Source organism: Triturus cristatus, chromosome 7 (assembly GCF_964204655.1).
Source record: "Triturus cristatus chromosome 7, aTriCri1.1, whole genome shotgun sequence".
In the NCBI taxonomy this organism is placed as follows: domain Eukaryota; kingdom Metazoa; phylum Chordata; class Amphibia; order Caudata; family Salamandridae; genus Triturus; species Triturus cristatus.
The window spans coordinates 556,346,483-556,364,111 of NC_140590.1; the positions used below are offsets into that span (position 1 = coordinate 556,346,483).

Below are 17,629 nucleotides of genomic sequence, written 5' to 3' on the forward strand. Positions count from 1 at the left end.
ACTTGCACTATGTCATGTCACAATGTCAGTAGCATGAACACTGGTGGTTTCACATTGATGACAAAAAAAGAATAGGGAGCGTACAGCTACTCGTTATATATATCGAACGTTTTGTGACACAATGAAGGCAAATGGTTTCCGCTTTCTATCCCAGGTATATCTGACTCAAGATAGTGGGCAGACGGCCCGCAGTTCCTCCATGGGACGGAGTAAATTACTCGCCCTCCTCATTTACAAATGGCCACCAGGCAGGTGATCATCTTTAAAAGCATTGCTAGGAGTCGCCATCACAAAGGTTCCTGCCAATGCATTTTCCTCTGTGCTACAGGACTGCGCAGCAGGACGCAGTTCTGTAGCACAGAGTATTTCTTTTTGCTTTTCAAAATGGGATTTTCGTTTTGTAAAGAAAAATAATAATGCTTCCCTCGCCATGGGAGTCTTCCCCCATGGCGAATGGGGCATTATAATTTTACAATTTTACTGTCCCTCCAGGTTTTGCCTAGCGGTGAGAAACCGTAAAATATGGCTACATGTCCGCCCATCTAAATTGACCGGCTGGTCATGTAGGCATTTCTCCAACAGCCCCATCTCTCCTGGGCTGTTGGGAAGTTTGGCCATAGTGGAGACAGAGTAGTCTCTGCTGTGGACAAACTGATGGTCCGCTTGAAATTGATTAGGCAGGTGCACCACTATGTTGGCGAGGTGGGAAGCTGTTGCACGAAGTCCCATTCCCACTAACATATAAATCGGCCCTGAGTGCACTGTGTACTTACTGTTGACCCCTTAGGTGGCAGTGTCACAGTTACATTTCCTGGAGGTGGGTTAGCAGTTAAGGATCCCTTAGCAACAATGGGCATATAGACATGGTCTGTTGGCAGATGTGCATGGTGAGTGTCTGGGGTTGGCCAGGTGAATAGTCAGGTTGTATTCCCCTGCATTGTCTTTATGCATTAATTTCCCCATTTCTGTGGCAAGATGCAGCAGTGGATGCATTCGTGAATCACTCTCCCTAAATGTTTGTGCATGGGTGAGAATATACATTTCTGGAATGTCCTAAACTTATTCCGGATTGTCTGAACGGAACTACCCCCTGGACCTCATCCCTATCAGGTAATGTATGTGGTCTGTGTTTGCTTGCTTTGAAATACACTATCGTAGTACTCAAGACAGCAAAGCACTGGACTGATAAAAGAGTGATATGCACACACATTAAAAGCACTGTAATATGAATTGTAGACTCATGGTTCTTCTGTTTTTTATAAATGTACAATCTACTTGAGAAGGGTATTGGCCCCATCCTTGTGATTCTCTTAGGTCACTTAGGGGATCAAGGAGTGCAATGGCTTTATGCGCATTACAGGGACCTTTAAAATGTACAAAGTGTTGTAGAAGAGTACATACTGGCTTGGCCTGCTAGGTGGCTTATTTAAGCGTGGCTCTATACCAATCAATCAATCAATCATAGCATTTATCAAGCGCACTACTCACCCGTGAGTGTCTCAAGGCGCTGAGGAGTGGGGAATGCTGCTACTGCTCGAAGAGCCAGGTCTTGAGGAGTCTTCTGAAGGTCAGCTGGTCTTGGGTCTGCCGTAGGTGGGTGGGGAGGGTGTTCCAGTTCTTGGCGGCGAGGTGGGAGAACGATCTGCCGCTGGAGGTCGCTTTTCGGAAGCGGGGGACTGTGGCGAGGGTGAGGTCGGCGGAGCGGAGCTGGCGAGTGGGGATGTAGAAGCTGAGTTGTCTGTTTAGGTACACTGGTCCGGTGTTGTGGAGTACCTTGTGTGTGTGGGTGAGGAGCTTGAAGGTTATCCTCTTGTTGACGGGCAGCCAGTGCAGGTTTCTCAGGTGGGGTGTGATGTGGCTGCGGCGAGGGATGTCGAGGATCAGGCATGCAGAGGCGTTCTGGATGCGTTGAAGCCGTTTCAGGAGTTTGGCCGAGGCTCCTGCGTAGAGGGCGTTTCCGTAGTCCAAACTGCTGCTGACGAGGGCCCGGGTGACCGTTCTTCTCATTTCGGTGGGGATCCACTTGTAGATCTTGCGGAGCATGCGGAGGGTGTTGAAGCAGAAGGAAGAGACGGCGTTGACCTGCTTAGTCATGGAGAAGGTGGAGTCAAAGATGACCCCTAGGTTGCGTGCGTGGTCGGTGGGTGTTGGAGCTGTTCCCAGTGCGGTCGGCCACCAGGAGTCGTCCCAGGCCGAGGGGGTGGATCCGAGGATGAGGACCTCTGTCTTGTCTGAGTTCAGCTTCAGCCGGCTGTTCCTCATCCATTCGGCGACGGCCTTCACTCCTTCGTGGAGGTTGGTTTTGGCGGTGTGGGGGTCCTTGGTGAGGGAGAGGATCAGCTGGGTGTCATCGGCGTAGGAGATGATGTTGAGGTCGTGCAGTCGTGCGACGTGGGCGAGCGGTGCCATGTAGATGTTAAGCAGCGTTGGGCTGAGGGATGAGCCCTGGGGGTACGCCGCAGATGATCTTGGTGGCTTTGGAGCGGAAGGGGGGGGCGGCGGAAGCTCTGTGTTCTGCCGGAGAGGAAGGAGGTGGTCCAGTCTAGGGCCTTCTCTTGGGTCCCGGCGTCGTGGAGGTGTGTGCGTAGTGTGCGGTGGTAGACCATGTCGAAGGCGGCTGACAGGTCTAGGAGGATGAGGGTCGCGGTTTCTCCATTGTCTAGCAGGGTCCTGATGTCGTCGGTGGCGTGATGAGGGCGGTTTTGGTGCTGTGGTTGCTGCGGAACCCGGACTGGGATGGGTCCAGGATGCTGTTTTCCCCGTGGTAACGGGTCAGTTGTTTGTTGACGGTCTTCTCGATGACCTTCGCCGGGAACGGGAGCAGGGAGATGGGCCGTAAGTTCTTGAGATCATTGGGGTCTACCTTGGGTTTCTTGAGTATGGCGTTGATCTCGGCATGCTTCCAGCTCTGCGGAAAGGTTGCAGTCTCGAAGGAAATGTTGATGGTCTTCTGGAGATGGGGTGCGATGGCGGTGCTGGCTTAGTTGAAGATGTGGTGTGGGTATGGGTCTGACGGAGAGCCGGAGTGGACGGTGTTCATGATCTTGTTGGTGTCGCCGTCGTTTATGTTGGTCCAGGAGAACAGGCGGTTGGTGCGTATGGTGGTTGTGGGGGCGGAGGTCTCCGTGGTAGTCGGGGTGGTCGTGGTGTTGAAGCTGTCATGGATGTCTGTGATCTTGCAATGGAAGAAGGTGGCCAGCGAGTCGCACAGGTCTTGCGAAGGTGGAATGTCGTTGGTGTTGGAGCTGGGGTTGGAGAGTTCCTTCATGATGTTGAAGAGCTCTTTGCTGTTGTGTGCGTTGTTGTCTAGGCGGTCTTTGAAGGAGGCCCTTTTGGCGGATCTGATGAGGTGATGGTGTCTGTGGGTGGCGTCCCTGTGGGCTGCATAGCTGTCCGGTGTTCGTTCATGGTACCAGTTCTTCTCTAGATTACGGCAGGTTTACTTGGAGGCCTGGAGGTCTTCAGTGAACCAGCTGGCTTTCTTGCTGGTGTGGCTGTTGGAGGGTTTCTTGAGCGGGGCGAGGGTGTTGGCGCAGTGGTCGATCCACTGTCTGAGGTTGCAGGCGGCAGAGTCGGGGTTGCTGGGGTCGGCGGGTGGGCTCCGGGCTAGGGTGGTGGTTAGCTGGTCTTCGGTGACTTTGCTCCAGCAGCGGCGAGGCATCTGTTGGGAGCATTGGTGCGTGGTGGGTTTCCAAAAGGTGAAGTGGATGCAACAATGGTCGGTCCAGTGGAGTTCGGTGGTGTAGCTGAAGGCGACGTGGGGGCTTGCGGAGAAGATGGGGTCAAGCGTGTGGCTGGCGGAGTGGGTGGGTGTTGTGACGAGTTGGCTGAGTCCGAGGTTGGCGATCAGGGTGGTGAAGTTGGTGTCGTTGTTGTTCTCGAGGTGGAAGTTCAGGTCCCCGAGGAGGGATTAACGAAGGTTATTTTTCTATTTTAAGGCTGTGAATTTGAGACGGATAACATGCTCTAGAAAGAAATGCTGCTTACCTTTAACAGAAGTTCTCCAGTATTGTTATTCTTTTCATATTAACAGCCATCCGATTCACAGCCAGCCCACACACAGTTTTCAGCAATATTTAACTGAGGTGCCACAGTTGCTGCTAGCCGTTATGTGATTCGTGCTTATAAACAGAGCTCTGATTTCTAAAATAGACAGAGTGCCCTGCTAATGGCAGAAGACTTTTAAAATATGTAGAATATTTTAACATGCTGTCCTTGCTGAGTGCTGGGATATACTCAATGGCTGTGAATCTGAGACAGATATCCCATTATGAACGAAGTTTTATACAGGTGACGTTCAGTCCTTTTCTCTTAATCTCTTATCTCTGCTTCTTTCACCTCTGTGGTCGCAGCATAAATAAGCACAAATTCAGTTTAAATGTACTTCTTCCTGTGCTACAGATTGTCAGCCTTCCAATGAAACTTGTGCTTTGATTGACCTTGTGGGATTGGAGGTTTCTCCTTTGCCCGTGCTTCCACCAGAACAACTGGTCCTGCCAGCACCTCTACAGTCAGAGATCCCCTTCCTGCCACCGCCCCCTGCTGCTTCAGCTCATCCTCGAAGTGGCCTCTTCAGTCAGAAAGAGAGTACTTCCAGCCAAGGTAGATCTCCAAGCAACTCCTTGTCCCTTCTTGACGAGGAACTTCTGTGTTTAGGTAAGTGCATCTTTGTGTGTGTGTGTGTATATATGTGTGTGTACATGCTTTTGTTCACATGCATGTGCGTGCGTTTGTGTGCGATCTGTGTTCGATCTGTGTTTTTTCTCTGAAATGCACTGGTGATTTGTGTGTCTTACTCAGTGTAAGGGTGAGCTGTGTGTGGATGTGATGTCTATTTATGGCTGTCTTTATTACTGTGTCGGTGAGCAGAGTATATTATTCTGCTTTAAGGATTAGGTGCCTTTTTCTCTGGTATTTGTAAAAATTGCCTCTTTCCTGCTTATATGAGCAAAATCTCTTGCAAGTTCGGTAAGCTGGGTATTTTGTTTTTAAAAAAACGATCTTAATATTGAATTGTGCATTTCTACTATACGTTGTCTGTTAACCCCCTTTTTTGTTGTGCAGGTCGATTTTATGTGTATATGTTCACTGGGCTCTTAGTTTCGCACTTGTTCTGATCTGTCTCGTGGCTGGCGATCATAGCGCTGCCCGGGACCTGACTTTGGCCGCCATCTTGGGTGAGGAGCCTGCAGTGGAAGCGAGGCGAGCGGACTAGCGCTCGGCCCCTCCCGCCCTCAGCCCTATAAAATGGCCCTCTTTCCTCGGAAGCGCAGCGGACGAGCGCAGCGGGCGCGACGTAGGCGCGCCGGAGTTGCGCCTGAGTTAAGTCCGTCTGCGCCCGTCCGCGGCCTGACGAGCCCAGGGCCCCGGAATGCTGCTTCTGGATTCACTTATTCAGCTGCCTCACTCAGAGCGCTGCAGCACCCTCCTTGTGCACTCTCTTCTAAAACCTGGGGTCGCCTAGTTTCGCTTGGCATCTCGGCTGATACGCCTTCACCACGACTCACACATCAGGCTCTGTGCGCCACGCCCCCGCCTGAGTCCTGTATCCGCATACTCTAGCTTAATACACGCTCCCTCCCCCAACATTATTTCGATATATTCCTTCTCCTGACAGCTGAGAACCCTGATGTCCTGCTGCTCACCGAGACCTGGCTGTCTGATTCCTCCCTCCCTGATATCCTGGCAGCTTTGCCCCCTAGCTATTATATGTTGAATGCTAACCGGTCTACAGCCCACCGCGGCGGAGGTGTGGCAGCAATTATACGCAAAGATCTTAAAATTATTGCGTCTTCCTCGCTTTGCCTCCCCGAGGTCGAGAGTCTCGTCATCAGCCTTGCTTCTGGGGCGGGAGCCTTGACTCTCATTGTCCTGTACCGCCCCCCTATATCCATGCCTCTGTTTCCTGCAGCACTCTGTGAACAGCTTGCTGCTCTGCTGACTGCTTCCTCTCGCATCGCCATGTTTGGCGACTTTAATTACTGGTATGACTAGGCTAACGCCGGCCCCCATGCTTCTGAATTGTTTGAGACACTCCTCAGCTTAAATCTGACCCAGCATGTCACTACTCCCACTCATATCGGGGGTCACATCTTGGACCACATCTGGTCGCTGGGGGTATCACTCTCTGGCCTTATTGTCTCTCCATGCGTCTGGTCTGATCACTCGTTGATCGAGTCCTCCATCTTGGTGAAGGGTCCGGCGAGACCCCCGCCTTTAGACGGCGGGACTGCCAGGAAATGGAATGCGCTCGACTTTCCTGCTTTTCTTTCATTTCTCACTGAGACTCAACCCCCCTCTAGTGACAGCTTAGATATTAATGCTCTGGATGCCAATATTACCAACTGGCTTACAATGGCTAGCGACCAATTTGCCCCCCTCTCTCGATTTCCCCGCTCCCGACACAGCAACTCTCACAAATGGTTCAATTCAGCTCTAAAATCTCTACATCTTGAGCTACGTCAAGCGGAGCGTAGGTGGAGACGTAATTATCTGAGCGTCGATAGGGAGATGTACGTCCTTGCACGTAAGGAATATAAAAAAGCCATTACCACCACCAAGGCTGCTTTTTTCTCTAAGAGAATACTAACTGCCCCTAATAAATCTAAAGAGATATTCAAGGTTCTGGCTGAATTGACATCTGATGCCAGGACACTCCCCAACCAGGCCCCTTCTGCTGAGTCATGCAATGCCTTGAATTCTTTTTTCATTGATAAGATCTCGGCAATCAAAAATTCTATTCCCTACTCTCCCTCGACGGCTATTGTCGCAGCCCCCTCTATTAACACTTCTATCTTGACCTGTTTTCCGACCCTTGATCCCGACTCCTTAGCCAAATTGGCCACGCGTGTGAAATCCGGCTCCCCCAAGGATTGCTGCCCCCCTACTGTGCTCCGCGAGGTTTGTCGCACTCTCCCGCACAGTGTTCTACCCCTACTTAATGCTTCTCTTAGCTCCGGAATAGTCCCCAGGTCGTTCAAGGAGGCGATCCTAGTGCCTCTGTTGAAAAAGCCTGGCGCGGACCCTGGGGTCCTCGCAAACTATCGACCTATCTCCCTCCTGCCCTACCTGTCTAAGATCCTGGAGGCACATGTCACCATCTGCCTCTCGCAATTCATTGAGGAATCCAACTTCCTAGAATCTAATCAAGCCGGCTTTAGACCTCTCCACTCCACCGTGACGGTCATCCTTGCCGTGATGGACAACCTCAGAAGCAATGCTGACAGAGGCTCTCCCCAGGCATTGGTCCTTCTGGATTTGTCAGCAGCATTCGACACGGTGGATCATGCCATCTTACTCCACCGTGTCGAGTCAGCTGGAATCCGTGGGGTCGCTCTGACCTGGGTCAGGTCTTTTCTTGCGGGAAGATCTCAAGCTGTTAAATTGGGCCCTTTCAGAGCCACCAGCGTCCCGTCACCCTGCGGTGTCCCCCAAGGTTCTTCTCTGTCCCCTCTCCTTTTCAATTTGTATCTTCAACCCCTCATCCATTCTCTGGGTAAGTGGGATGTCACCGTGTTTAACTACGCGGATGAGTTACAAATTGTCTTTCCCCTTACTACCCCTGACGCTATTATTAATTTCCAGGCAGTCATGATACACATCCAGCAGTGGATGAATCAAAACCATCTAAAGCTTAATCCTGGGAAAACTGAGCTCCTCCTTCCTGGGAGGAGCGCCTCCCTCTGGGGCCCTCAGTTCTGGCCCCCTGAGCTCGGCCCTTCGCCCCTTCCAGCTGACCGTGTAAAGAGTCTGGGGGTCATTATCGACTCTGAGCTCAGTCTCAAGGCCCAGGTGAGCGCCGTAACTTCCACTTGTATGTTCCAGCTCTACAGAATACGGAAAGTTGCCCACCTTTTGACCTCGGAAGCCTTACTACAGGTCATAATAGCACTGGTGATGTCCCGTCTGGATTTTTCCAATTCCCTTTACCTTGGCCTCCCAAAATCCTTGCTGTCCAGGCTACAGCTTATTCAAAACCAGGCCGCTAGACTTGCCTTCAAGATTCCAAGATGGCAGTCGGCCAGACCTCTGTTCTATCAATTACACTGGCTGCCTATCAGTGATAGAGTAGCCTTCAAGATCTGCTGCCTGGTTTTCAAAGCCCAGACTGGTTCCTCTCCGGCTTTCGTAAAGTCCTTGGTTACTTCTTACTGTCCCCCGCGTACCCTGAGGTCCACTCATCTCCAGCTTCTGGCTATCCCCCGTGTCAAATTTTCTAGGTTAGGTGGACGCAGTTTCTCCCACCTGGCACCTAAGCTGTGGAATTCTCTCCCACTTTCCCTTAAGACTGAGTCTCGCCTTCTGCCTTTCAGGAAATCTTTGAAAACTCTGCTCTTTTCACATCCCCGCTAAGTCTCCCCTGCTCTGCCTTGGTAGTCTATCAGCGCCAGGAAACCTATGGTGTCAGTGCGCTCAATAAATTCTCCTTAACATTAACATTAACATTAACATTTCCCTTCTGTGTATAGATTAGCTATGTTTTTTTTTCTCCACATTGTATGAATGTGTTCAGTGCTGACAGAAATTAGCGACCGTGAAGCAAAGCTGTAAGTTGCCGAACATCGAAAGAAGTCACAGCTAGCTCTCTCTGGGCTGATCCAGCTATGGGTCTTCCTCGCTGTCAAAGCGGTCCAGTAAATCGAAGTCCAAATCGGAAACAAAACATAAGAAGGTAACGCTGGATTCAACCCCATTCTGCTACTCCCTGTCTGAAGAGAATCGTAAGAGCCTCAAGGTGTTACTCAATCTTGGTCCCAATTCACAATTGAGGAACCGATTCTCAGTTGTATGCCCGAGGCCCTAAGTTGACCATGCGGCTTTGTTTGGGCAATCTTCCAGTTCACTGTTGCATGCCTTTAGGCCCCAAAGATCCGCAGGGGCCTCCAGTTAGGTTACTGTGGGCAGATCTGTCCTTTGTACCATCTAAAACCTTAGTACCTTGGGTCTTGGGTTCCACACTGACTTTAGTGGCGACTTCCATTGGTGTTTGGACAAAATATTGATTTAAAAATATTGGGAGAAAGAAATACACGGAAATTAAATATTAGTTGGCAAGAATATCGTTTTTTGAGGTAATATCTTTGTAAATAATATTGATATTGTTTTTTTTTATAAACAAATTTTTTTATTTTCATATAAGCATCACGGTCAAAAAGGACATAGAGCAATTTGAATAACTTGGCATCAACCAAACCTGTCACATAATCTTTGATAATCAGTCGCATGAGCTTTCTCCCCCACCCCCACCGTACCTGCCCACTGTAGACCCTCCCCTAAACTAGGCCCCCAAGCCATTTCCCCCATATTTTGCGAAACCTTTTGGGGCAACCCCGTGCAGCGTACAGTGTCCGTTCCTGAGCAGCGCACCAATCCACCCCTCTCCTCCACTTGGCCCCCCCGGGTGGGTCAGCCCGCTTCCAGGCGGCCGCGATATCCCTCTTGGCCACCACCAGAGCCGTAGTTAGGAAGTATTTCTCATTACGGGAGCCATCCAGCCCATCCGTTATTCCCAACAGCGCTAACCGAGGGTCATGGGGGACCTCCCATCCCAGAACTTCAGTTAATTCAGTTTCAATCTCGGCCCAGAAGCTCCCCAGGTGAGGGCAGGACCAGACCATATGGAAGAAATCTGCCGCCTCCACCCCGCACCGAGCGCATGATGCCACTTGACACAGGCCCGCTTGAAACAGACGTTCCGGGGTCAGGTATGCAGTGTGGAGATAAGCTGGATAAGCCGCAATCTAGCCGATGTGGTGATCGTCCTGGGTGCCATAAGGGCGTCCCTCCAATCATTGTCGTCCAAAGGACCCACACAGGCCTCCCACCGCCGTTTCAGTCCGTTCCAATCCACCAGGGTATTATTGACCAGGGACCGATAAATACGGGATATACCCCCCTCCTCCCAAGACATCCCAGCATCACTTGAGCCTCAGGCGGGCTATGGTCGGGGAGTTTAGAGCCCATGGGGACGTGAGATTGGAGCGCATGGCGCAGCTGGAGATACCTATAGAATTGCGGGGGGTGTAAAGAAAACCGACTCCGGAGCTCTTGGAAGGAACACATGTGGCTTCCCCGCCAGACATCACCTAGGCAGGAGATCCCCAGAAGGTCCCAGTAGTGAAATCCGTCGAGCCCCGATACCTCCCGCAGCCAAGTGCCATGCCAAAGCGGTGTAACCAGGGTCAGTACCTTCGACCAACGGGTGTGCCGTAGGGCAGCTCGCCACGCCAGAAAGGGAGCCCGTACGACCTCCGGAAGCGACCGAGGGATCATCGCTCCATAGAGCATACTTTGAATAGAAGTGAACCCGGTGAGTTGCACCTCTAGTCTATAAGTCATTAATGTCATTTTTACTAACATAGTGGTTAACATTATTTTAATGTGTTTTAGTTGATATGTTCATTTTATGTGTTACTATTGTTGATATAATTCTATTTAATTGTTTTTAAAATATTGCTTGTAATTTTAAGTGATTTCAGTAATATGTTATGTTATGTTATAAGGTTTTTATATAGCGCCTATCACCGCCGGTCTCAAAGCTCTCAACAGAAAAACCACAACATATTGTCAACTAAGTACCCTCTGCCATCTCCAATTAGGCTGGGAGTATTGCCTTTTTAAATAAGTGCGTGTTGAGTTTTTTCCTGAAGGAAAGTAGCTGTGAATCTTCCTTCAGACTGGCCGGAAGCTCATTCCAGAGTTGTGGAATAATCACTGAGAGGGCACAGCCTCCTTTAGTTTTTAGATTAAATCTGGGTTGAATCAGATTGGAGGCATAGCCAGAGCGTAAAGTTCTGCCGGGAACATACTTCCTCTGGCGCTGCTTAATGTACTCTGGAGCTTTGCCAAAGAGAGCCTTATGGGCTACACAGAGACATTTGAACTGAACCCTGAACTTCACAGGCAGCCAGTGCAGCTTCCAGAGGAGTGGGGTTGCATGTGAGTTTCTCGGGAGGGAAAAAATCAACCTGGCTGCGTCGTTCTGCACAACCTGCAGCTTCCTTAGCAACTTCTGTGGCAAGCCGAGATACAAAGCGTTGCCATAATCTAGCCTCGAAATGACAGTCGCTGAGACGATGGTTTGTAGGGTGGAGGCTGAAAGAATAGTGGTCAGCTTGCGTAATTGCCGCATCACGGCCATGCAGGAGCCCACCACAGCCGAAACTTGAGGGGCCATGGTAAGATCCGCATCAATCTTTAGACCAAGGCTCTTTACTACGGTACCAGGAATGGGGGTTTTACCTAGTTCTGGGGGCCAATACAGATCATCCCAGGGATTGGCCTGGTTGGTGAGCAACAGTACCTCCGTTTTCTCAGCATTCACCTTCAAGAGGTTGCTGGTCATCCAATTGACCGTGAATCTGAGCAAATTCCTCACTGATTCCTGGGCTTCCCTAGTTTCTTTCAGCTGCACCAGCAGCTGAGTATCATCAGCGTAATTGAAGACTTCACAATTTCTACGCGTAAGCTCCTCCATCAGTGGTTGTAAGTAGATGTTGAAAAGTAAGGGGGATAGTGCGGATCCCTGAGGCACACCCCATGTCACGTCCCTAATCCCGGACAGCTGATCCCCCATCTGGACTCTCTGAGTGCGTCCAGACAGGAAGGATTCTAACCACTTGAGCGCCTGTCCTGTTATCCCCAGCTTAGTGATACGGTCCAGCAAGATGGTATGGCTGACCGTATCAAAAGCTGCCGACAGGTCTAGAAGAATCCGAGCGCATGGCTGTTTCTTGTCTGCTCTGACTCTCAGCTCATCGGTGACCGTAGCCATAACCAGTTCTGTACTGTGCTGTGGCCGGAAGCCAGCCTGCCTGGAATGGTGTAGATGGTGTTCTTCCAGATAGCTGGCTAAGGCGTTCAGGACGTGTTTTTCTAAGATCTTGCTCAGGAATGGCAGCTGGGAGATAGGCCTATAATTTTTCAGTGCCTTAGCATCATCACCCGCTTTCTTGAGAAGTGGGGAAACTCTGGCTTCCTTCAGCGATGCTGGAAGGTAGCCCGCTTATAATGAGGCATTCAGTAAGTGCAGCAACTGGGGCTGAATACCTGGCAAGGTCAATTTGAAGATTTTCGTGGGACAGGGATCTGTGCTGGAGCCCGATTTAACATGGCCGACAAGCTCCGCCAATCGCTTTCCATCAATATATGGGAAGCTATTCAAGGTCCCAGTTTGCAGCTGACTGTCTGGGCAGGATGGCAGAGACAATCCAGCTGAAAGCGTGGCAATATCCGTCAGGATATCCTGTACCTTCTGAAGAAAGAAGCCTTGAAAGGTGTCACAGTCGGGTTGGTCCACCGCGTGACTTTTGTCACTTAGCTGCGTGAGTTCCCTTAAAATCACAAAGGTCTCCCTTTGTTTGTTTGTTTGTGGCCTCCCTGATTCTGTTCTCATAGAAGGCGGATTTCCTCGCCAGGATATCCATCTTATAACTGGCAAGAAGTGACTTAAAAGTTAGTGACTCTGCTGGACAGTAATTGAGTCTCCACCTACACTCCGCCTTGCTTCTTTTTCTTAAGTGAGGCATCAAACCATGGAGCTCCCTTTCCTTTTTTCCGGGTCAGCTCCAGTCTCTCAGGAGCGAGCTTATCTAGAGCAGACCGGATCCAGGTCATCAGGGTCATAGTGTACGAGTCCAGGTTCGCCTGCATCGTCTTGGGGGGGGGGGGGGGGAGAAGAGAGCAGAGTCGAAATTAAAGAGTCGGCCTCAATCTTCTTCCAGGACCGAACTTTCCTCCGCATTTGTATAGAGGCAGCTGACAAAGGATCTCCCGGAACCCAGCACTTGATCAGAGAATGGTCTGACCAGATGCAAGGGCTGACTTCAAGAATTTCCATAAGGGACAAGGAAGACCAAACGAGGTCAAGAGTGTGGCCCTTCACATGGGTAGGGCCCATTACAAGTTGTTTTAAGTGAAGAGCAGAGAGATTAGATTCAAACTCTGTCTCGGTGGGCCCCCTAGGGACCTTATCCCAATGGTAATTGAAATCGCCTGCCACTATAAGGGACTAGTATCTAGAGGCCAGGTCTGTCAGCAATTCAAAAAAGGTATCATTAAATTCAGGTGAGCTCTGAGGTGGGCGATATACTAGCAGCAGCAGGATGCATGAGGATTTAAGTGATATTTTTATCCGTAATAGTTCTGCACAATCACAGTTATCTGCTATGATCTGTGTCACCTTGAGACTCTTTTTAAACAAGATGGCCACCCCACCCCCTCTGCTGTCCTTAGGGCGATTATACCACAGTGCATCAAAGTTAGGGGATAGGGCTGCTAAAATGTCCTGAGTAGATGAGGTGCCCAGCCATGTCTCTGAAAGTGCAAGGATGTCTATCTCGTCCTCACCCAGAAGTGTAAATACCTCTAGATGATGCTTATGCAGAGAGCGTGTGTTTAGCGTAGCAATTATCAGGCCTTGTGTCCTGGTATGGTTAAGTACGTCCTCTCCCTGTAACAAGGCTTCAGACCGGAGTTTGGCGAGGGTTATCCCATCTAACACGGTTTTGCCAGTGCAAAGAGATCTAAGGGTAGCAGGCGAGTATACCCACGGTCGGCCAGGGGGGGTGGCCCCTGGGCCCGTCCTGGCCCGGACGGGCACAGACGGGCTTTCCTCTGGCGCTCCTCCGGCGCGACGCTGCGCGTGACCATTATGGCCTCTAAATAGCGTGTGGCAAGGAGCGCTCGTTCAGACTAGAGCGTAGCCCCGGAAGCGTCTTGGGGGCGTCTCAGCCCCACACCCAAGATAGCGGTCGGGAGTGAGGCAGCGCGATAAACACCCAAATGGTGAGTAGTGCTGAACAAATTTTTATGTGCAATCATAGTCATTTATAGTGTGATAGTGGTCTGTTGGGTTTATAGGGGGATAGGATGGAAAGTGAATTAGATGATAAATAATTCAGAATTATTCAATGCATTTTGTTTAATTATATGATTGATATTTATTAAGTAATTCATGTGACACTGTTTTTTTCCATTATATGTTATTTATGGGATGTTAAGTTTGTAGGGGTATAGGGTGAGAAGTTTAATAGTTAATTAACAATTAATTGCTTTTTAATTATGTAAATTTATGGACTTCTTCTTTATTTTACTTTTATTTTAGTTACAGGCTGCTAGGTGTGTAGGGGTTTAGGGGGAAAGTTAAGTAATAATTAACAATTTTTTAATTATTGTAATTTTTTTGATTTTTAATTATGTAGAATATGGAATACAGATTTACTGTACTTGTATTTTAGTTGCAGGATGCTTGCGTTACGGGGCGCGACCGCGCTGCTGAAGGAGTTCGGCCGCATGTCCGGCCTGAAGGTCAATTGGGGTAAGACGTGTCTGTTCCCATTGTCGCGGGGCGGCGGGACACCGCGGACGGCGGGACATATCCGATGGGAGAGCAGCTGCTTGCGCTACCTGGGGGTTAACATTTATCATACCCAGGCAGATTTGTTGGAGGGGAATGTCGGCAGGGCGCTTCGGGGACTACGGGGTAGTATGGGATTTTGGAGTACACTCCCACTCTCATGTGCCGGGAGGGTGGCGTTGCTGAAAATGGTGGCGCTGCCACGCCTTCTTTATTTTTTCCACACACTTCCTATATGGATCCCGGCGTCATATTTTGCGCGCTTACGGGCTCTTTCGACGGGGTTCATTTGGGGGTCGGGTCGACGACGGGTGGTGTTGGCCACGTTGCGGAGGCCGCGAGCGGAGGGGGGCCTGGCAGCCCCCGACTTTGAGTGGTACTATCTGGCGGCGCAGCTCCAGTGGCTCACACAGGCGGTGGCCCGGGAGTATCGAGGCCCTGAGGGCCCACGGGACAGGTTGATCCCACGGCATATGCTGGCCTTCATTGTTCTCCAGCAGAGACTGGATCTGACTCAGCTGACCCTGGAGGAACGCACCCTCCGGCAGTGCTGGAATAGGTGCCAGAGGCGGGCAGCTATAGTCCGCCCGTACGCTCCGGAAATCCCCCTTGGGATGTGTACAGCGCTCCCGCATGGGGGAGATTGGTCGGGGCTAGCGATTTGGGAGGAGCTAGGGGTACAGATGGTAGGGGATCTTTACCGGGACGGTGCGTTATTGTCTTTCCAGGAATTGCTGGACGCCTATGGGCTCCCGCAGGGGGACTTTCTGCTTCATGCGGCTTTGGTGGCGAGCATTCAGAAGCATTGGAACATGGGGCTGTCGGAACCCCCGACCGCGGCGGGTTGTCAGTATGTCGTAATGGCAGCAGGGACGGCCAAAGCCATAACATGCTTATACCGCAGATTATCGACGGAGGGTTTGCAACCACTGGCCGCCTTGCGAGAAAAGTGGGAAAGGGACCTCGGGAAAACGATCCCGGAAACCACATGGTCTACGCTAGTGCGGAGGGCCTGGAAGGGGACTCGGAATGCACGATTCCAGCTCGTTCAGTTTTTCACATTACATAGGGCGTATATGACGCCGGCCAAGATCCTGCAATACTTTGGTGGAGCGCAATCTCCATGCCCTCGATGTGGGGGTGAGGGGGCAGATTTTCGCCTCATGTTTTGGGCCTGTCCACAGTTAGGCGATTATTGGGCGGAGGTAGTGGATTGCCTGAATCAGGTGACAGACCGCTCTCTCACTCCAGAGATGGGGACATGCTTGTTACTATGGTTTCCCCACACCCGCCGCACGAAGGTCACTAGTAGGTTTTATGATCTGGGGCTGATATTAGCTAAGAGAGAATTGACCCTGCACTGGAAATCCAGGGGGGGGCCTAGCTATGTGCGGTGGAGGGCAGCGCTAGCGAGATGGGCGGGAGCGGAGGGTACGCTCCGGGTGCAGATGGCTCTGAGGGGTGACGATGAGAAAGCGTTAGCGACAGCAAGAGCATGGGAAGCGTTGGTAGTGGAGCTCCAGGGGCTGATGTCTGAGGTGGAGGAAGAAGGGAGCGCATCGGATCGGCATGAGGCGAGGGGACCTGGGGATTGAGTTAGGAAGGGGATGAGGGTGGCCCCCAGACAAAGGCCAGAGGCCTGGCCACGAGGGACGATTTGCTTCCGTAGAGAGGAGGTGAGCAACTGCAACTGAACTCCAAGGTCGGGGGGGCACATCAAGGGTGAAATGGGGGCCAGGGGTGCACTGACATGGGGGCGGGAGGGGGGGGACGAGTTGGGAATGGGGATTGGGAGGGGGGCTGCTCTTACGGCACGAGGGAACCCGTGATGTAATGAACAGTTGTTGTTGATTTGGAAACTAATAAAAAATGTTTCAACAAAAAAAAAAAAAAATTTAGTTGCAGGATGCTAGGTTAGTAGGGGTCTAGGGTGAAAAGTTAATTAAGTAATAGTAATAGTAGAGTAACGATTAATTTGTATTAATTATTTAACTTATTTTAAACATTTAAGCTATGCAATAGTTATTTTATAGTTATACTTTAGATGCGACCTGCTAGGTTTGCAAGGGTACAGGATGGAAAGTTAATTGATATTTGAATATAAATCAAAAATTTAATGTATTTTTAATTATGTGATTTACAGACTACTTATTTATTTTACTTATATTTTAGTTGTGGGCTACTAGGTCAGGGGTGTACGCTGGGAAGTTAATTTAGCAATAATTAATAATGTATTATTAATTGTTATTTAATTGTTTTTTATCTATGTAGAATATGAAATACTTATATATTTTACTTATATTTTAGGTGTGGGATGCTAGGTTTGTAGGGGTATAGGTTGGGAAGCTTATTAAATAATAATTAACCATAAATTATTTGTTAATTAATTGAATTTTAAATATGTAAATTGTGGGATACTTATTTATTTAAATTTTATTTTAGTTGCGGAATGCTAGGTTTGTAGGGGTCTAGAGTGGGAAGTTAAGTATTTAATTAACAATTAAATAGTGTTCATTATTTAATTAGTAAGTTATGGAATATTGTTTTGGGTTATATTTTAGGTACAGGCTGCTTGGTCTGTTGGGTTACAGGGTGAAAAGTTAATTAATAAATGAATAACAAAAATGAATTATATGTTAATTATTCATTTATTTTTAAGAGTTCAATATTTTTTTTAACATTCATGGGGTTACTTATATATGTAATGTGTTTGAAGTGAAGAATATTTCCTACTCTTGATTAGACTGCAGTAGGAATAGTCAAATTAACCCCATCGCAGTTAACCAGACAGTCTTATTCTGTAATAGTGGTTATGGTATATTTAGCTGCACTTGAAGTTGTTCCATAACACAGGTGCTCCACTCCCTGGATTGACCATTCTGAAAAACCTAAATATCACAAGATCATTCACAAACATTGGAAAGGCACTCTGTAGATATTAATGCAACTCTCAAATTGTTCAAGATGAAGCCAAATATTTCATATATGATGTCCAGGAAAATTAATCAATCCTCCAAATAAACAGGTTCTCATTTGTAGTCAGAGTAATATTCTTTATTCCTTTCATGTAATATAAATGTAAAAGACAAACACAGCCATAGCAGTTTGTTCCAAAGACAGTGGGACTTCTTCAGGGCTGATGAAAAACACAGAAGAAACAATAAAGAAATAGTAAAATCTAATGCACTACAATCGTATAAAAACACATCACAAAAAGATTCTTAAAAACATGCATTACTAACAGCATGATATCTGTCCATTATACCAATTCAC

General features: G+C 49.2%; 1 protein-coding gene across 5 annotated transcripts in view; it reads left to right on the forward strand.

The window, feature by feature from the left end:
* GGA3 (golgi associated, gamma adaptin ear containing, ARF binding protein 3) overlaps positions 1-17,629 on the forward strand; it is a 730,897-nt gene that overhangs the window by 530,676 nt on the left and 182,592 nt on the right. For all 5 annotated transcript variants that reach the window (XM_085617036.1, XM_085617040.1, XM_085617038.1 and 2 more), the window contains exon 11: positions 4,402-4,656. In XM_085617036.1, the coding sequence (XP_085473162.1) occupies positions 4,402-4,656 (255 nt within the window). The remainder of the gene's footprint in view (positions 1-4,401; positions 4,657-17,629) is intronic.